The following is a 16082-nucleotide window of genomic DNA, read 5'->3' as shown; positions in this document are numbered from 1 at the left end:
AACGGATTCTTTATGTTGTTTTTTAAAATACCAGGGAATTTTATTTTAGATAAAAATCTAAAACCATGCAGCCAAATCCTGAACTCTTGAGTCTGATGATCTAAATCCTGCAGGACGAACCCAAACCTGCTGCCTCAGCAAATGACTCCAAACAATAATTAACTGTCTGATGTTTTTCACTTCTCAAATTAAAGTTCTGACTTTTTTAAAACATTTTACAGAAGACGGTTAAGAAAGCAGTCAGATTTCTGACTTTAATCTCAGATTTCTGACTGTAATCTCAGATTTCTGATTTTAATCTTCTGAGATCAAGCATCATATTTTCCTTTTTCCCCCCAGCAGCCCTGATACTCTTATTTTGCTCCATGAAAGATTAGTTTATTTTACCACCTCCTATATTTATATAGACAATGTACAGAAAACAGATTCCCAGACTCTGTCTCATCGCTGTGCTGGATTACATCCCTGCTTTGCTTCGCCACATCCTTAATGGAAAAACACCACAGAGGCAGAAGAGGCAGGCAGGTAGGGGGAAGCGGGCCGGGCTGCAACAGAACCGGGCTGCAACAGAGCCTCTCTGTCCGGCTGCTGGCCTGCAGCCAGGCAGCTTCTTACACCCTGGAGCTGCTGGATCAGTTGCTGGAGACCAGGCTGTAAATCACAGCGTTGATTTACAGCCTGTGATTGTAAATCGGACTTTGATATTGGAGCGAACATATAAAGTGGAGAAGCGCAGAAAGGCGGTTCAGTGAGACCCAGAGGAAGCAAAGCAGAAATCATGACGACGTGGAAGACAGTGGGAGCTCTGCTGCTGCTGCTGCTGCCTGCAGGTAAGACTTTTAAAACAGGAACTAAACATGTTACACTGCAAAAACACCAAATATTACCAAGTATCTGGTCTGGTTTAATGCAAATAGATCACTTGAAGACAAAGACTAATCTCAAGTAACTTTTCAGCAAGATTTAGGAGAAGTTTGTTTTAAGTAAATAATTCCTTAATATTAATAAAAATGTGTTAACTATTTTGTTTCCTAACAAACAAATATTTCCTGCTAGAAGTGAAATGAACATTTTCCAGTGGAACAAGCTCATCAGCACGAAGGAGTTATTGAAAACAATAATCCCTACATATTGTTAAAAAGTTAATTCTAAGTTAAATTTGTCTTATTTAAAGTATACTAAGATATTTTCACTAGAAACTAGACAAAATGCTCTGAGATTTTGTGTTTTTGCAGTGTAACATATACAGGTTATTCATCTACAGAAATGCATTTTTTTCCATATTCAGAGTTAATAAATACAAATTCAGCTTTGAAAAGTATCCAAACACAAGCGCTACGTTTCCAGGTTCTTTCCAAACCTGCTCAGTTTCACAGTAATGACTGATATCCTGATCAGTGTTTTGCCAGCGGACCATCAGGTGGTGCACCGTCTCAGAACCGGAGCAGAAGAAATGCCAGGATATGAGCCAGGCTTTCTCCAAAGTCTCCATCCGGCCCTCCATCAGCTGCATCAGCGGCCCATACGTCCAGGACTGCATCCAGAAACTACAGGTGGGACTTTGGCCGATACGAAAACAATGATTTACTATTTATGACACAAAACTCTGGAAAACCCAAATAATCCTGGTTTCCAGTGTAAATTCCTCGGTTCACTTGAAAGAAGGCAAAAATAACTTCCAGGTTGGTTTTCAGCAACATGTAGGAACTCAGACAAAATTACATGATTATTTTGCAATGAAATAATCTGTTAGATTAATAAATCAGGATTAATATCAGGTTCAAGAAAAGTTGGAATAAACTGTTGTTCTTTTTCTGAGGGTTGTGACTTTTCAGATTGTCTAAAGCTTAATTAATAAGCACCAGAAACAACAACTACTGTCACTTATTGTACTATTTATTAATTGCCTAATTCTTCATTCATCTCTTCTTTTTGCTCTTAGACTCAGAACATTCCTATATATGCGTTTATGTCTCCTGCAGGAAAAAGAAGTGGACGCCTTGTCCATGTCTGGCACTAACATCTACAATGCGATGAAGACTGCCACCTTCAAGATGGCTGCCAGTGAATCAAAGAATGGTGGTAAGACTCTTCATCACATCACTACAGGTCATGTGATGAGATGCAAAGCTTGTTTTTCAGTATTCCTCTTCCTGTCCTGCTCATATAATGACCGATTGCTTTACAATGAGAAACTTACCTCAATGTGCCTCTTTGCCAGGAAAAGGCAACACATTATATATGTTGAGATAGATTAATATCTGGAGTTTTATCGGGCTGAGCTGGACATTGGTAGTTACATCACCTGTAATATCTGGATGATAATCTCTGTGTTGCACTTGGTACATTTTGAAGCCTTTCTGAACTTTGACCCTTAAGGAACTGTCAGTGCTCTGATGATAAGGCTGCAGATCTATTGATCAAAGTTAAATGTTACTGTACGGGTTCATGAAGAGGTCTAGACATGTTTCCAAAACTTAATGGAAAAAATACCTATTTTGCCGTTGTGGCGCGTCCATTGAATAAAAAAGCACAATTAAACTCATGTAAATTAGTTTGCTCAGTGATGAGTCATTAAAAAACTTCTCGTTGTCTTCTTTGGTGGTTCTGCCAGTAGCAACATCCGGTCGTTGATCACGATCCTCGGAAAACGAGTTTTAACAAAATAGTGAGTTTATGTTCAAAATGTCCAGCAGGATTCGCCGCTCCAGTTGTTCTGCTGCTGTTTCTCCAGATACCAGCTCCTACTACGCCGTCGCCGTGGTGAAGAAGGACAACTCCGCCATCAACATCAACAACCTGGCGGGGAAACGCAGCTGCCACACCGGGAAATGGCGAACCGCCGGCTGGACCATGCCGCTGGGATTCCTCATCGACCAGGGCTTCATGTCTGTCATGGGCTGCGACGTTTCCACCGGTAAAACTCACTCAGTTGAGAGGAACATTGTATTTCTCTGATCGACTTCAATAAAAAAAAGGTGTTAGTATTGCAGTTGCAGTGCTACAGCACAAAAAGTACCACAGATTCTTGTTTTTTTGCTCTTTTACCATATTTATTTATTGTTTTTCATAGCAAAAACGTCACTAGCATGCATACACTGCAAAAACCCAAAACGTTTGATATAGTTTATGGAGAGAATATCTTACTGTTTGAAATAAGACAAAACTATCTAACTTTACAGCAACACATAAGAGCTTGTTTTAAATCAGTATTTTCTTAGTATTGATGAAAAAAACTAGTAAAACCTGCAGATTATTTCACTTATAACGTGGAAAAATGTTGCTTTTCACAATAAGCACCAAATCAATTCATCAGATGATTTATTGACTTAAAACAAGCTCATATTTTCACTAGAACGTTTCTTGTTTTATTTAAGGCGTACCGGGACATTTGCATCAGAATCCAGAGGAAAAAAAACCTTGTAAGGTTTTGTGTTTTTGCAGTGTGAGGCCAAGTGAAGCTTTTGTTTGTGCTTCTCGTCAGGAGTGGCAAATTTCTTCAACGCCAGCTGCATTCCTGGAGCTAACCAGGCTGGAGAACCGCCGTCTCTGTGTCAGCTGTGCAAAGGAGACGGAAGCGGGCAGTACAAATGTGAGATGAGCCCACAAGAAATGTACTACAGCTACGAAGGAGCATTCAGGTGCACAAGCATCCATGTTACTAACCAGACCTTATTCACAAAGCGTGTTGTAAAAAGCCAGGTGCAATAAAAACTGTTTTCACAGAGGAATAACAAGCATACGGACTTTGTTTTTCATTGGACGTTTTTCTCCCTAATTGCACTGACTGAACAAATTAAAGCTGTTTTTGTATGTTTGACCAAGCTGGTGAAACTGTTGGTGTGTTTGGATGTGCAGAGTAATAAAATAAATGTAATTTAGCACATTTATGTCAGCGATTTCAGAAACGAAACATCCTCAGTTGATTCAGCAGCGTTTCTCTGTATCGGATCGATATCAGCTGATACTAGATGCCTGTATTGGTATCGGACGTTTATCCCTAGTTTATCCCTAAGAGCAACTACGGTGTCTGATGAGGGTCAGTTTTAGGTATAATAGAAGACGCCATGTTAAATAAACTGTTAGAGCAACAAATACTTTCAGGAAGAGATTCATTTAAATTCTCTTTTTTTCTGTTTTTTAGAAGAATGTGATGCAAATATGAAACTAAATATTAGTTTCTAAATACGCTACAAGCTAAATATTTAAATTAAAATGGAAAAATAAGAAGTAAAGGCACACAGATTTGATTTTGCAAATGTTTGCTGATAAAACTTTTAAAAACAGAATCCCAGCATCTTCTTGTTGTGATGTTTTCTCCAGATGTTTGGTTGAAGACGCTGGGCAGGTGGCTTTCACAAAACACACGACTGTTGCAGAGAACACCGACGGTAAGGGCCCAGAAAAGCTTTTGAGTGTTTGTGATGGATGAAATGGCTGAGCTGTTGTGTGTGCTGCAGGTAAGGGTCCGTCGTGGACCCAACACTTGTTATCGGCGAATTATGAGCTGCTGTGCAGAGACGGGACCAGAGCTCCTGTCTCCGACTGGAATCGGTGCCATCTGGTTCGCATCCCGTTTCGCAGCGTCGTGGTTGGCAGTGACATCACTCCCTCTGTGGTTTTCAACATGCTGAGGGAAGGCGAGGTATTTAAAAAGTCCAGTAATCCAACTCAGATGTCCTTAGCAACCTCAGAGACGTTACCAAATGACATTTTATGGATGACACTCTGATGTCCCATTCTCCTGAAGGCAGCAGAGCTGCACCACCAGAAACTGACAGAAACACTGAGGAGAAGGAGAGCTGTCATTGATATCCATGTGTTAATGTTGCAGAGCTCAGTCTTTATGCAAATAGGTCAAAGTTTAACCTGCTGTTGTTGTGCATCTTTTATCTGGTCATTTTGTGCAACATTTAGCAACAAACATCAGAAAATGGCTCAGAACAGGAACATTGTTTCCACTCTGGCTGCTGATTGGCCACCGATTTCAACTTGAATGTCCATTTTTCATAGACGCTTTTCAAAATGTTTTTTATTCCCATGAATTTTTGTTCTCTGGGAAATTATTTATGATGATGAATACAGAAACCTGGATAATGGACAGGTAGAGAAACATTAGTTAAGACTGTAGATTGACCTTGGCCCGTTCAAGGTCACCTCTAACAGAAACTCTGTCTCTTTTTTTAAGGAAAAGTCAGAATTCGACATGTTCTCTTCAGCGGGTTACAGCGGGGAAAATCTTCTGTTCTCTGACTCAACCACCAGGTTTGAGGCGGTCGAGGCAGACGACCCGGTCCGGTGGATGAGCCCCAACTACTACAACGTGATGAAAGCCATGGACTGCACACCTCAAGGTAAGCTGCATCGCTAACGCCTCGTTTAAAGCTGAACAAGCTAATGCTAACGTTTCAAGTAGCATGAAAAATCACAACAAACCATTTAACTAGTTTATAACATTTATTACATGAAACAAAAGTGATAAAAGCAAAGAAAAACTTACATTTACTCAGTTACTAGAGAAACGAGATTTTTCTTTTTGGAGTATTTTTACTTTTACTTGAAGTATCCCTACTCTCACTACTTCCATGGAAAGAAACTGATTTAGATACATTTCTCTTTGCCTGATTTTATAATTACATTATTTATGTGAATTATTTTCATTTTGGTTCTTAAAATTTCCACGTGAATTTTGGTAATTACTTCTAGAAAACTGCAAAGCAGCTGAAACACAGATTTCCTTTCAATCTGGATTTAAACCTCACCTGTGTTCAGTTTCTTTTGAAACATAATTAATGAAATATTGACCAAAGTGTAATGTTGGCAAAAGGTGATATTTAATGGTTTTCTCAGCTGCATGACATTTTTTCTGTTACTTTTTAATTTTGTGTGTTTTATGACGTACAACTCTTTATTTATTTGCTCCACAAATAAACCCGACTGATTGACAACTTTATGTTTTGGTCCGTCTTGTTAACCTTTTTACTCTTATTTGAGTGATTTCTTGGGAAACAGGAAGTTTTCTTCCTCCTCTGAGTAGAACAGAGCAGAAGGTAATGGAAGGTGATAAACGACCAAACTGCCGGTGTTTTTTGCAGACATCCCCTCTGCCATCCGATGGTGTGTTTTGTCGAGCGCAGAGCAGCAGAAATGTGCTGACATGGGCGCCGCCTTTCAGAGCAAAGGTCTCACTCCCAGGATCACGTGTGTCTACGGCGCCTCTCTGTCCGACTGCATGGCCAAGATCAAAGTAAGTGAAACTCGATCATGTTCAGCTTTGCTGCTTTGGTCTAAAGCTTGCTTCACATCCTCATGGTTTTGCAGAACAGGGAGGCGGACGCCATGACGCTGGATGGAGGGTACATCTACACGGCGGGTAAACACTACGGCTTGGTTCCCGCTGCCGCCGAGAGCTACACAGGTACCAAAACCTAAACAACTCGTTCCCACAGTCCGGCTCTCACGCGCCCCACTCTCTGCTCTCCAGGTGAGCGTGACGGATCCTCGTACTACGCAGTCGCAGTGGTGAAGAAAAGCAGCGGCGACATCCGTAACCTGGACGGCCTGCGAGGCCGGGACTCCTGCCACACCGGCTACGGTCGCACCGCAGGCTGGAATATTCCTGCATCCGCTCTGATGGAGAGAGGACTGATCAGCCCCAAAAACTGCCAGGTTCCCCAAGGTCAGCGCCAGAGCGTCCATCAATGGCATCCGTCATATCCATCCACTCAGATTCCCTCCTGTCATTTAGATTTGATTTTGTGTTATAGTTTCTAGGACTGAATCTATTAATCAGACTAATTGTGAATTGATTATTGAAATAATAATTTACTAATCGATTATTGATATCTGAAGTACACAGAGTTGTGTAGGAACTACTTACATTTACTCGAGTAACTCTTTTGCAAAAGATTATTTTTAAGAGTATTTTTACTATGCCGTACTTTGAGTACTTTTATTATAAAGTATTTCTACTTTTAGTTGACCAGACTTTCTGTTAAACTTTCATCACTTTTTTATTGAATGAAACTAATTAGGAAAATTTCTCTTCTGATAAAATCGGATAATTTTTGCTATTTTTATGAATTAAAATACCAAAATGTTAACTTTATATTTTGGTCCATCTGAATTTTTAAATATGAACTGATTGATAATTTGATCATTTACTCAGTATTTTTCACTAAATACTTTTTTACTCTTGAGTAACTCCAGGATGGTTACTTTTTACTTTTACTTGAGTAAAAATATGTTGCAGTATTTCTACTTTGGGAAAATTAGACTCCAAAAAAAAACTGAGTTTAATTTCTCATCAGAGGACAAATTAAAGTAAAACTGTACAAAAACATGTTAAAAACAACCTTTGACTGCAAATAAGTTTAAAAGCTTTTATCTTCATTTCCAAACGGATTGTGGCGTCTGAGTGTTTCCACCTGGATGGTTTGGTCAGACGGTACAAAACGTTTGGACTCAGATTCTGGTGATTCTGGTCCTGATAATCTGTCTCCTCTGGTTTTCAGCGGTGGGAGGATTCTTCGAGAAGAGCTGCGTTCCCGGCGCCAATCAAGATGGCTTCCCCAAGAACCTGTGTGATCTGTGCGTGGGAGACGATTCGGGGCAGAATAAATGTGAAAAAGGAAAAGATTGGTACGACGGATACGACGGGGCGTTCAGGTACCGAAACCAACCCTGTTGTTTTTAACATCAGGGGATTTATTGACTTTTCTCTTGCAATAACTTACTAGTTTTGTCATGAAACTGAGTTTTTCTGCTACAATATAAACCGTTTCCATGTGTGTTAATATCTCGCTTGTGAGATATTGGATGTTTTACGTTTTTTTCTTTAGGATTCAAACGCATCACTAACTTACAGAGAACCCAAAACGGTACTGAAATAAAAACAAGAAGCATATTTGCATCTTTTCATTAATTTCTACTATTGTGTAGAAAAGGTTTAAGCAGTTAAATGAAATGTCTGCAAAATGTGTCTTTTTTTAAACCAGATTATAATCTATTTTTAAAATAATTATCAGTTGCAGTTGAGTAACATTTCAATGTATAAAAGCCTCAGCAATGAGTAAACTTTAAAGAATTATGAATGTTTCATCTAAATGCCATTTTTAGAATATTTTTTCTCCATTTAAGTTTATATTTAAGTAAAAGCGACGTGTCATGTTTTTATTTAAGGTGTAAAAGCAGTAATTTGCTCATGCAGGTGTCTGGCCAGCGGGGACGGAGACGTGGCTTTCGTCAAGCATTCCACTGTCTTCCAATACACAGATGGTGAGAAATATTTCAGAAATCATCTCAGAGGTTCTGACGGGAATTAACTCGACCGCCGTCGTTTCAGGTCATTCCACGGAAAGCTGGGCTGCGGGTTTGGTGTCCACAGACTTCCAGCTGCTCTGTTCCCAGGGAACCAAAGCCGAAGTCTCCCAGTACCGGCTGTGCAACCTGGCCAGAGTTCCCTCCCACGCCGTCATGGTGCGACCAGAAACCAACATCCACGCCATCTACGGGCTGCTGGACCGCGCACAGGTCAGGACTGCCCAGAGTTTAGTCAAAACCGTGAAAAAGTCTGGCACCACACTGATTGTTTATAATGAAAATGAATTTTTAAGTGGAAAATCTAGAAATCTAGAATCTAGAAACTGAGATTTGTCACTTCACCTGCTGCATATCCATTACAAATATACACAAATCACAATGTTCCAAATAAACAAGAAATACTATTAAAATCACACAACAATAAGTTTGTTCACACGATATGTCATAAAAAAAAACTTCCTGTTGTCGTCTTCTTCATGGTTTCTGCCAGTAGTAACATTTGGTGTTAAATTATGTGTCTTGTGTGAAAGAAAAATAAAAAAAACTGCAGTTTTGCAAAATAAAACAAATTTTGATACGGTCAAAAACTTCCTCATTGTAGCACAAAAGGTTCTTATTGAAAACTAGGAAGTTTTCTTTTCTTTTTCTATTAAATTGGCATGTTTCCATTAAGCAAATTTATTTTTGAAATTTAAATTTGCATAACTAGTAACTGGGTTTCCATTACAAATGTGCGCAAATCACAATTGTACAACGGCAATGTTGTCGTCTTCTTTGTCATTTCTGCCAGTAGTAACAGCTGGTTGTTGATCATGTGACTTGTGTGAAAATAAACTTTTCCATTGCAGTTTTGCAAAATACACTGATTTTGATACAGGAAAAAAATGATGTAATCCTAGCACAAAAAATGTTTTATTGGAAAACATGGTTTTTGAAAATTAACTTGTTTCCATTAAGCTAATTTGTTTTTGCAGTTTTAATTTGCATAGCTAGTAACTGGACTTCCATTACACACATTAAAATCTTTGTCAATATTCTGCTAATCCTGAAAAAAACCACAATTTTGCAATTTGGTGTTTCTGTTAAATAAGAAACGTGATTTAAATCACAGATTAAGTTTCTTCACACAATAAGTCATTTAAAAAATATCCTAAAACTATTTCTTCTCGTCTTCTTTGTCGTTTCTGCCAGTAGTAACATGGTTGTTGGTCACGTGACTCGTATGCTGCGAACAAAATGTGTCCATTGCACTTTTGTAAACTAAACCAAGTTATCCCAGCGCAGAAACTTTTTTAATCATTAACCAAATTTATTTTCAAAATGTCAAATTGTGCGATTACATGGTTAATGGAAACACAGCCAATGCTGATGTGCGGAAAGATTTGATGATTTAGGACAGACCTTAATGCAAAACTTAAGGTTGGCAGTGATTCTGTCGTTTCTCCAGTTTTCCTGAATTTCTTCCTTTGTGTCTGCAGACCCACTTCGGCAGTGACACCAGTTCTGAGTTCAAGATGTTCGACTCTCAGCGCTACGGGGGAACAGACCTGATTTTCAAAGACTCCACTGTTCGCATCATCGGTGTTGGCGACAAGAAGACGTACGAGGAGTGGCTGGGTCAGGATTACATGACCTCACTGGAGGACATGGAGTGCAGCTCCTCAAACACAGGTGAAAATACTTAGTTTTCTGAGAGAAACATTAAAACTCTTGGGTTTATATTCAGAATCATTATTAAAATTAACCACAAACAAATTCTACTGTAATTGCATGGATTCCAATTAAACTGTAGTTATGAAATGATGCAATCAAGTCGAATTTATTAGTTTCTTCAGAGGAAAGCCAGACAGTTATATAGAGTTCTTATGTTTACAGATATTCCACATGCAAAGTTAAATCTAACAGGCTCTGAAATATTTTGATTAATCTCAGAAATATTCTAGAAAAAACAAGAAAATTTCAGTTTCCAAAGCTGAAAATTTACAAAAACAAATATCAACATTTGAGATCAACCTCAGGGACTTTTGTGAAAATAAATTCGGAAATTTTTGAGTTTTAAAAGTCTGAAATTTTCAAGAAAAAAAATCTGATTTTGGCTTTAATTTTAGATATTTTCTAGAAAAAAAGTAATGTTTTTATCTCTAAAAGTAAAAAAGAATTGCTAGAAAAAAAATCAAATTTTTAGATTAATCTCAGAATTTTTTTCCAAAATATTTTGGAAATTTTTGAATTTGAAAAGTGGAAAATCTGCTAGAAAAAAAACTCCTAAATTCTTAGATTAACAATAAACAACAATAAAATGTATTTTAATGCACTTTACATAGAAAACCGAAAGTGTTAATTAATCCTAGAAATGTTAATTTTTTCTTTTTTCATTTTTCAACTTTTCAAACCAGAAAGTCTTTTTTTCCAGATCATTTTTGTGATTGACTTCACGTTTTTAGGTTTTCTGTTTTAGAACATGTTTAAGAAATTTCCAAGTTTTTTCTTGAAGATTTTTGACATTAATCTCAAAGTTTCAGATTTTGTTGGGGCTTTTCAGCAGAAAGTTGCTCATTTCTTTCTTTCTGTCTATTAAAATCTCCCTCATGTAGAAAGGAATGAAAATGTGGGTTTTGATGTTTTCTGGTTGTCGTTGCAGTCGTCTCCTCTGCGTTGCTGCTGCTGGTTGCGTTGCTCAGCCTCATGTTGACCAACAACTGGATGTGACACAGCGACTCCAGATTCACCTTTTGACCTGTGTTTCTTCTTCACACTGTCAATCGCCTCTTCATCACTTCTTTCTTTTCTTTTGCTGCTTTTTAACTCGTTTGATTGCGGTCTAGTCAAATCATTTTGTAGCTTCACGCTAGTTGCTTTCTAGAAACCCAATCCAGTTTGTTTGTGTGTTAATTTACAAGGAGCTGATTGGAGCAATGAAGAGAAACATTGTGTTTGGCAGAGATTTGACACCATGTGAGAAGAAGATGGAGGGCGCCATTTTGTTTACGGAGGGTGGGTTGCCATATCAGTGTGTATGCTGCCACCTGTTACATTTACACAGCGCCTCATCAAAAAACTGATTTTTAAATAGGTTGCTATCATATTTACCTCAAAGAAAATACACTAAAATTTTGGTACAATTATTATAAAAAATGAAGTTTGTTTCTCACTTCTTCTGACCAAAACAAACTTATCTTCATAAGTTAGTCTTCTTATTTTTGTTGCTCCATTTTATTTTGCTTTAAACTGCTGATTGTTGTGTATTTTCCTACAATGAAAGATTTATTTTTATATGACGTTCAGGTGCCATATCAGTGTATATGTACTGACTCATGCTGTCAGACGTTGACACATTCTCTTCCTTCTGATAGAGATTTATTTCTTTGTGAAATGATGAAACGTGTGACTAATATTTAGTTGCCAGGCCAGTGTGCCTGCATAAGTATTACTGCATTAAGCCGCTGCTGTTCTGTGCTTGTCTAAATTAAATAAACATGTAAGCAAAATGAACTGAGTCATGTAAGTTATTCTTTCACGTATTTGACATATTTTCTCCAACTGTCCCTACTTTTCTTATTTTGCAGTTCTTTTTTCACTTCTTCTTTCTCATTTCCGTGTTTTCCAACAGTTTTTTGCTTAATGTTTTTGTTAAATGTCTAAAAATGCAAATTATTTTAATAAATTATGAACATTGGTGGAATAATTTCCGATTTGATGAATAAGTAACTTTCCCACACAGCTCAAAATATTGCTAACTCCAAATTTTCTTTCTATATTTTGCATCTTTACTCACTTTGGAAATAATCTGGTATAAAATAGAGTCTTTATTTAAACTGTAATGGCAGATAAACTCATTATATATACATAGATATACATTTTTACAAATTTAAAAATGTTTCCAGCACAATATGTTTTACAAGTACAGAGCTGCAGAAGCTCTTTGGCAGGACAGCAGTTTGTGAATTTCACAGTGAAATAATAAAATAATGTGTAGATTAAGGTGGCAATAAAAAAAATGGAGCAAAAGTCTCTAAAGGCATTTGATGATGCTTCAATTGTAAAACTGAATAAAGTGATCCTCTTCTTATTATCACAGCTTTACTTGGGATTTTTTGACTTTATTCTAGTAATAGCTTGATTTTTATTCTACGTATTGAATATCGAAATCATGGTTTCCTTCTCGTAATTTTTATTTTATTATTTTTTTCTTAGTATGGTCCTGAATGTCCGTCATAGCAATATTCCAATATTAGTTTATCCAGAGTTTTCCCCCTCTCCAATACAATAAAAACCCTTTTCGTATTTTTTAAAATACGAAAATAAGTGAAGTTAATCTTAAAACAATAGAAGGTGGAAACCAGTTATTCGTGTGCAACAGTTAAAAGGCTCCGCCACCACAGAGTGTTATAAACAGCGCCCTCTGCTGGTAGCCAGGTATTACTCCATAATAATGTGGCGGACACCGCAGCTATAAGGTACATAAAATAACTAATACACAAGGCAGATCGTTAGACTCACATCAAACTGTTATTCTTCATTCAGACCTAAATTCAACATAATCATCAGTCCTTTCAGCAGCCCAGAAACCCTCCGCTCTTCTTCACTTTTTTATCCGCCGGGAGCCATCTTTCCATCCGTCCTTCACCTCCTTCACGAACGTCTCCCGGACTCTCCGCAGGCGGTTGCTCACCTCCTGCAGGTCGCCGGGGACTCTGCCGGCTTCCTGGCGGACCTGCCGCAGCGTCTGGGATCGCATGACTCGCTCCGAAGTGTCCCGGCCGACGATCTGAGCCTTGGTGAGCGCGTACGCCGTAAGCTGAGCCGCCCTGCGGATCGGACGGGACTCTGCCAACTTCTCAATGACCTGGAGGTTGTTGACGAGATAAGCTAACATGCGAGATAGCATTTTGTCCGCCGTCGGTTAGCTGCTTCTTCTTCTCTTTTTCTTTTCCTCTGTCAACCCTGAAATGATACCAGTTTTCATTAAGGACGTAAATAATACATATTTTTATGTCAGAACAAATTTTACTTACTTCAGCTGAAGTTGGATTTAAATGACATAAAGAGACAGCGGACGTTTGCTAACACAACAAGAGAATTTTCTTCTTCTTCCAGAGTTAATTCAATTGAGTTGTATTACCGCCCCCTGTTGGATGTCGGGGATATTTCGATCCACAGCCGAAAGTTAAAAAAAAAAAAAAAAAAAAAAAAAAGACAGACAGACAAAAACAGATGAATAAAGGGCAGGAGTTAACCGTTTGGTTTGAATTCATGTGAGATACTTCAAATTTTTAATTAAAATATTTTACTCATGTTATTTTTCTGTTTTAAACTTGAAAAATGTATTCCCCTTGAATTGTCTAGGATTAAATAACCAACAGACACGGAGGCTGTCTTGGAAGATATATTTTTTATATTACAATTGTTAACAGGTATAATTGTTTATGTTTATATATATATGAACCCCCCGTTTGAATTATGAAATTCAAATGAAAATTTCTCAATGCATATTACATTTTAAAATGAAATATTAATTAAAATGAGTAGACATAAAAAGCGTCAATTTTATTATATTACATACGACATAAAAATACAAATGTAAAAAAAAACGTTTTTGACTTAACAAAAAATAAGTACTTATAAAAATTGACCCATTTTTTTACAGTACAAAGTTAGGAACGGTTTTAAAGAATACAAGTTCTTTGACCGAAATATCCTCCGGAATGTTAATCCGGTAACACCATGTGGTGAACTACATCCGGTCGTACTGCTCGTACATCCGTTTTTCATAAAGGGATTTCCTCGCACCGTTAATTTGTTCATTTGTCCCGCTCCCTGCTCTCTAACCATGCGGCTGCTGTTCCTGGCCGTCATGGCGGCTCTCTCCTTCGGCCCCGCCGTGGTCAGCGGAGCTGACAAGAAGAAGCTGCAGATCGGGATCAAGAAGCGAGTGGACAACTGTCCCATCAAGTCCCGCAAGGGCGACGTGCTGAACATGCACTACACCGGCAGGCTGGAGGACGGGACGGAGTTCGACAGCAGCATTCCCCGCGGCCAGCCGTTCACCTTCACCCTGGGAACCGGCCAGGTGATCAAGGGCTGGGACCAGGGCCTGCTTGGCATGTGCGAGGGCGAGAAGAGGAAGCTGGTCATCCCGGCGGAGCTAGGCTACGGAGACCGCGGAGCTCCGCCGAAGATCCCCGGAGGAGCGACGCTGATCTTCGAGGTGGAGCTGCTGAGCATCGAAAGGAGGTCGGACCTTTGACGGAGAGATAAAGGACGCCTTGAAAGAAATTTATAAGTACGTTTTGTTTTCTTGCATGTTAAAACTGGGTTTAATTATTCAGTTAATACTTTTACTTGAGTAAAGTTTCTGAGTAATTTAAGTGAATGAACTTATTAGCTTAATTATTATCTTAACCATTTGCTTACTAGCTGATTCTTAGCTTATCAGCTAATTATTAGCTTATTAGCATAATTATTATCTTAACTATTAGCTTATTATTTGCTTAATTATTAGCTTATTTTTTATTAGCTTATTTAAAGTGATGTTTAGAGTAACCAAAACCTTTGCTCAAGTAAGAGTAGCACAAATAAAACAAATTATCCATCCAAAAATTACTCAAGAGGAAAAAGTATTTCCTGATCAAATTATCACTCATTTAATATTTAAACTAAAGTATAAAGCGAAGCAGAAATTTTTGTATTTGAAGGACCAAATGACAATAATTAATATAAATAACAAAATTTGTCAAAATATTTTTTTCCAAATCAGTTTTTTTCTCTGTGTTTTGAATTTTTTATTAAAACATGTTTGTTTTTCATTCAGTGGGAAGAAAATCCAGAAATATAACTCAAGTAAGTAAGAAAGGAGAAATACTTCACAATAAAATTACTCGAGTAAAAGTAAAAGTTACGACCAACAGTTGGCTTGACTTGCAGAAATTTTACTTCTCCAAATTAAAGCTATGCCACTCTTGCGACTCTTCTTTAGCTGACCAGTTTTTAACTTTTACATGTTTTATACCATAAAAAGCTGGTTTTCTTTTCTTTTTTTACATTTAAACATTGCAGGATGATAGTTTTACATTTCTGTTTTTCTGTTAATGTGAGATCTTCATCTGTAGATCACAAATTAAATCTAGATTTGGCTTCCTCTTCTTATCTGAAGTTGTTTTGTTTGTTTCATCTTTTAGGATCCAAGAATTGCTGCTGCATTAAATGGAGACCATCTGACTTAAGAAGAATGATCAAGAAGATTAAAATGAAAACCAGGGAAATGAATCTAAACCCCAGCAGAGCCTCTGTTCTGCTTTTAGTAGGACTCAAATGATGACATCATGTAATAAACAATGAGATTAGGCAGTAAAGTCCAGCTTTTGTTCAGGATGACATCACACCACTTCATCTGTTTGTTTTTGCTTCATGAAAATTTGTTTACTTCCATTTCTACATTCCTCTTTCACAAATGATTGACAGTAAATCAGGTAAAACTGAGGCAGGGGCCAAGTGATTATGAGTAATTTTTGTTTTGTAATTACAATAAATTGTTTCCCTAACTTTTTCTTTTTAAGTGCTGGTGGTGATTATTTTTATGTATGTTGTTTTAGCTTTGAATAATTAATGTCTTCTGGTTGTGGAAGAGCATCCTGAACACTTGTGATTGGCAATAAACCACACTGAAGTTTAATTTATTTATGAAAATAAATGAAAGGTGTTCATAAGTCAAAGTTGAACAATTTGGAGACCAAGCAGAAGATTACTGAAAGAACTAAATG

At 37.7% G+C, this 16082-nt stretch overlaps 3 protein-coding genes across 4 annotated transcripts; 2 read left to right on the top strand and 1 right to left on the bottom strand.

The window, feature by feature from the left end:
- The first annotated feature begins 713 nt into the window (after nucleotides 1–713).
- On the top strand, nucleotides 714–11814 carry meltf (melanotransferrin). The gene is made up of 16 exons (XM_055050982.1): nucleotides 714–830; nucleotides 1399–1553; nucleotides 1983–2082; nucleotides 2735–2917; nucleotides 3485–3641; nucleotides 4324–4391; nucleotides 4461–4645; nucleotides 5189–5354; nucleotides 6096–6247; nucleotides 6322–6418; nucleotides 6485–6679; nucleotides 7515–7668; nucleotides 8210–8277; nucleotides 8345–8532; nucleotides 9801–9993; nucleotides 10964–11814. Exons 1-16 carry the CDS (start codon nucleotides 779–781, stop codon nucleotides 11029–11031), a joined length of 2181 nt encoding a protein of 726 aa, XP_054906957.1. The 5' UTR covers nucleotides 714–778; the 3' UTR covers nucleotides 11032–11814.
- Nucleotides 11815–12110: 296 nt separating this feature from the next.
- ncbp2as2 (NCBP2 antisense 2 (head to head)) lies at nucleotides 12111–13426 on the bottom strand. Its single transcript, XM_055051030.1, has 2 exons — nucleotides 13338–13426; nucleotides 12111–13266 (listed from the first exon to the last, which is right to left on the bottom strand). Exon 2 carries the CDS (start codon nucleotides 13208–13210, stop codon nucleotides 12905–12907), a length of 306 nt encoding a protein of 101 aa, XP_054907005.1. The 5' UTR covers nucleotides 13211–13266; nucleotides 13338–13426; the 3' UTR covers nucleotides 12111–12904.
- A 127-nt stretch (nucleotides 13427–13553) lies between these two features.
- Nucleotides 13554–15877, top strand: fkbp2 (FKBP prolyl isomerase 2). 2 transcript variants are annotated; one of them, XR_008607325.1, is made up of 3 exons: nucleotides 13554–14605; nucleotides 15134–15162; nucleotides 15501–15877. XR_008607325.1 is itself a non-coding variant. In XM_055051017.1 (2 exons), the coding sequence occupies exon 1, from the start codon at nucleotides 14153–14155 to the stop codon at nucleotides 14567–14569; it is 417 nt and encodes a 138-aa protein (XP_054906992.1). In that variant the 5' UTR covers nucleotides 13555–14152; the 3' UTR covers nucleotides 14570–14605; nucleotides 15501–15877. The 2 variants fall into 2 exon arrangements, 1 of the variants encoding a protein (XP_054906992.1); XM_055051017.1 differs by lacking the exon at nucleotides 15134–15162 and having other exon boundaries at nucleotides 13555–14605.
- The last annotated feature ends 205 nt before the right edge of the window (nucleotides 15878–16082 follow it).

Source organism: Poeciliopsis prolifica, unplaced genomic scaffold, assembly GCF_027474105.1.
Source record: "Poeciliopsis prolifica strain line A6 unplaced genomic scaffold, Auburn_PproV2 SCAFFOLD002, whole genome shotgun sequence".
NCBI lineage: Eukaryota > Metazoa > Chordata > Actinopteri > Cyprinodontiformes > Poeciliidae > Poeciliopsis > Poeciliopsis prolifica.
This window is presented reverse-complemented; position numbering and strand designations above follow the sequence as displayed.

Coding starts and splice junctions, on each gene's coding strand:
- meltf (XM_055050982.1), top strand. CDS start 779: ATGACGACGTGGAAGACAGTGGGAGCTCTGCTGCTGCTGCTGCTGCCT. Junction 6,419..6,484: donor TGCCGCCGAGAGCTACACAG/GTACCAAAACCT, acceptor TCTGCTCTCCAG/GTGAGCGTGACGGATCCTCG. Junction 9,994..10,963: donor GTGCAGCTCCTCAAACACAG/GTGAAAATACTT, acceptor TTGTCGTTGCAG/TCGTCTCCTCTGCGTTGCTG.
- ncbp2as2 (XM_055051030.1), bottom strand. CDS start 13,210: ATGCTATCTCGCATGTTAGCTTATCTCGTCAACAACCTCCAGGTCATT.
- fkbp2 (XM_055051017.1), top strand. CDS start 14,153: ATGCGGCTGCTGTTCCTGGCCGTCATGGCGGCTCTCTCCTTCGGCCCC.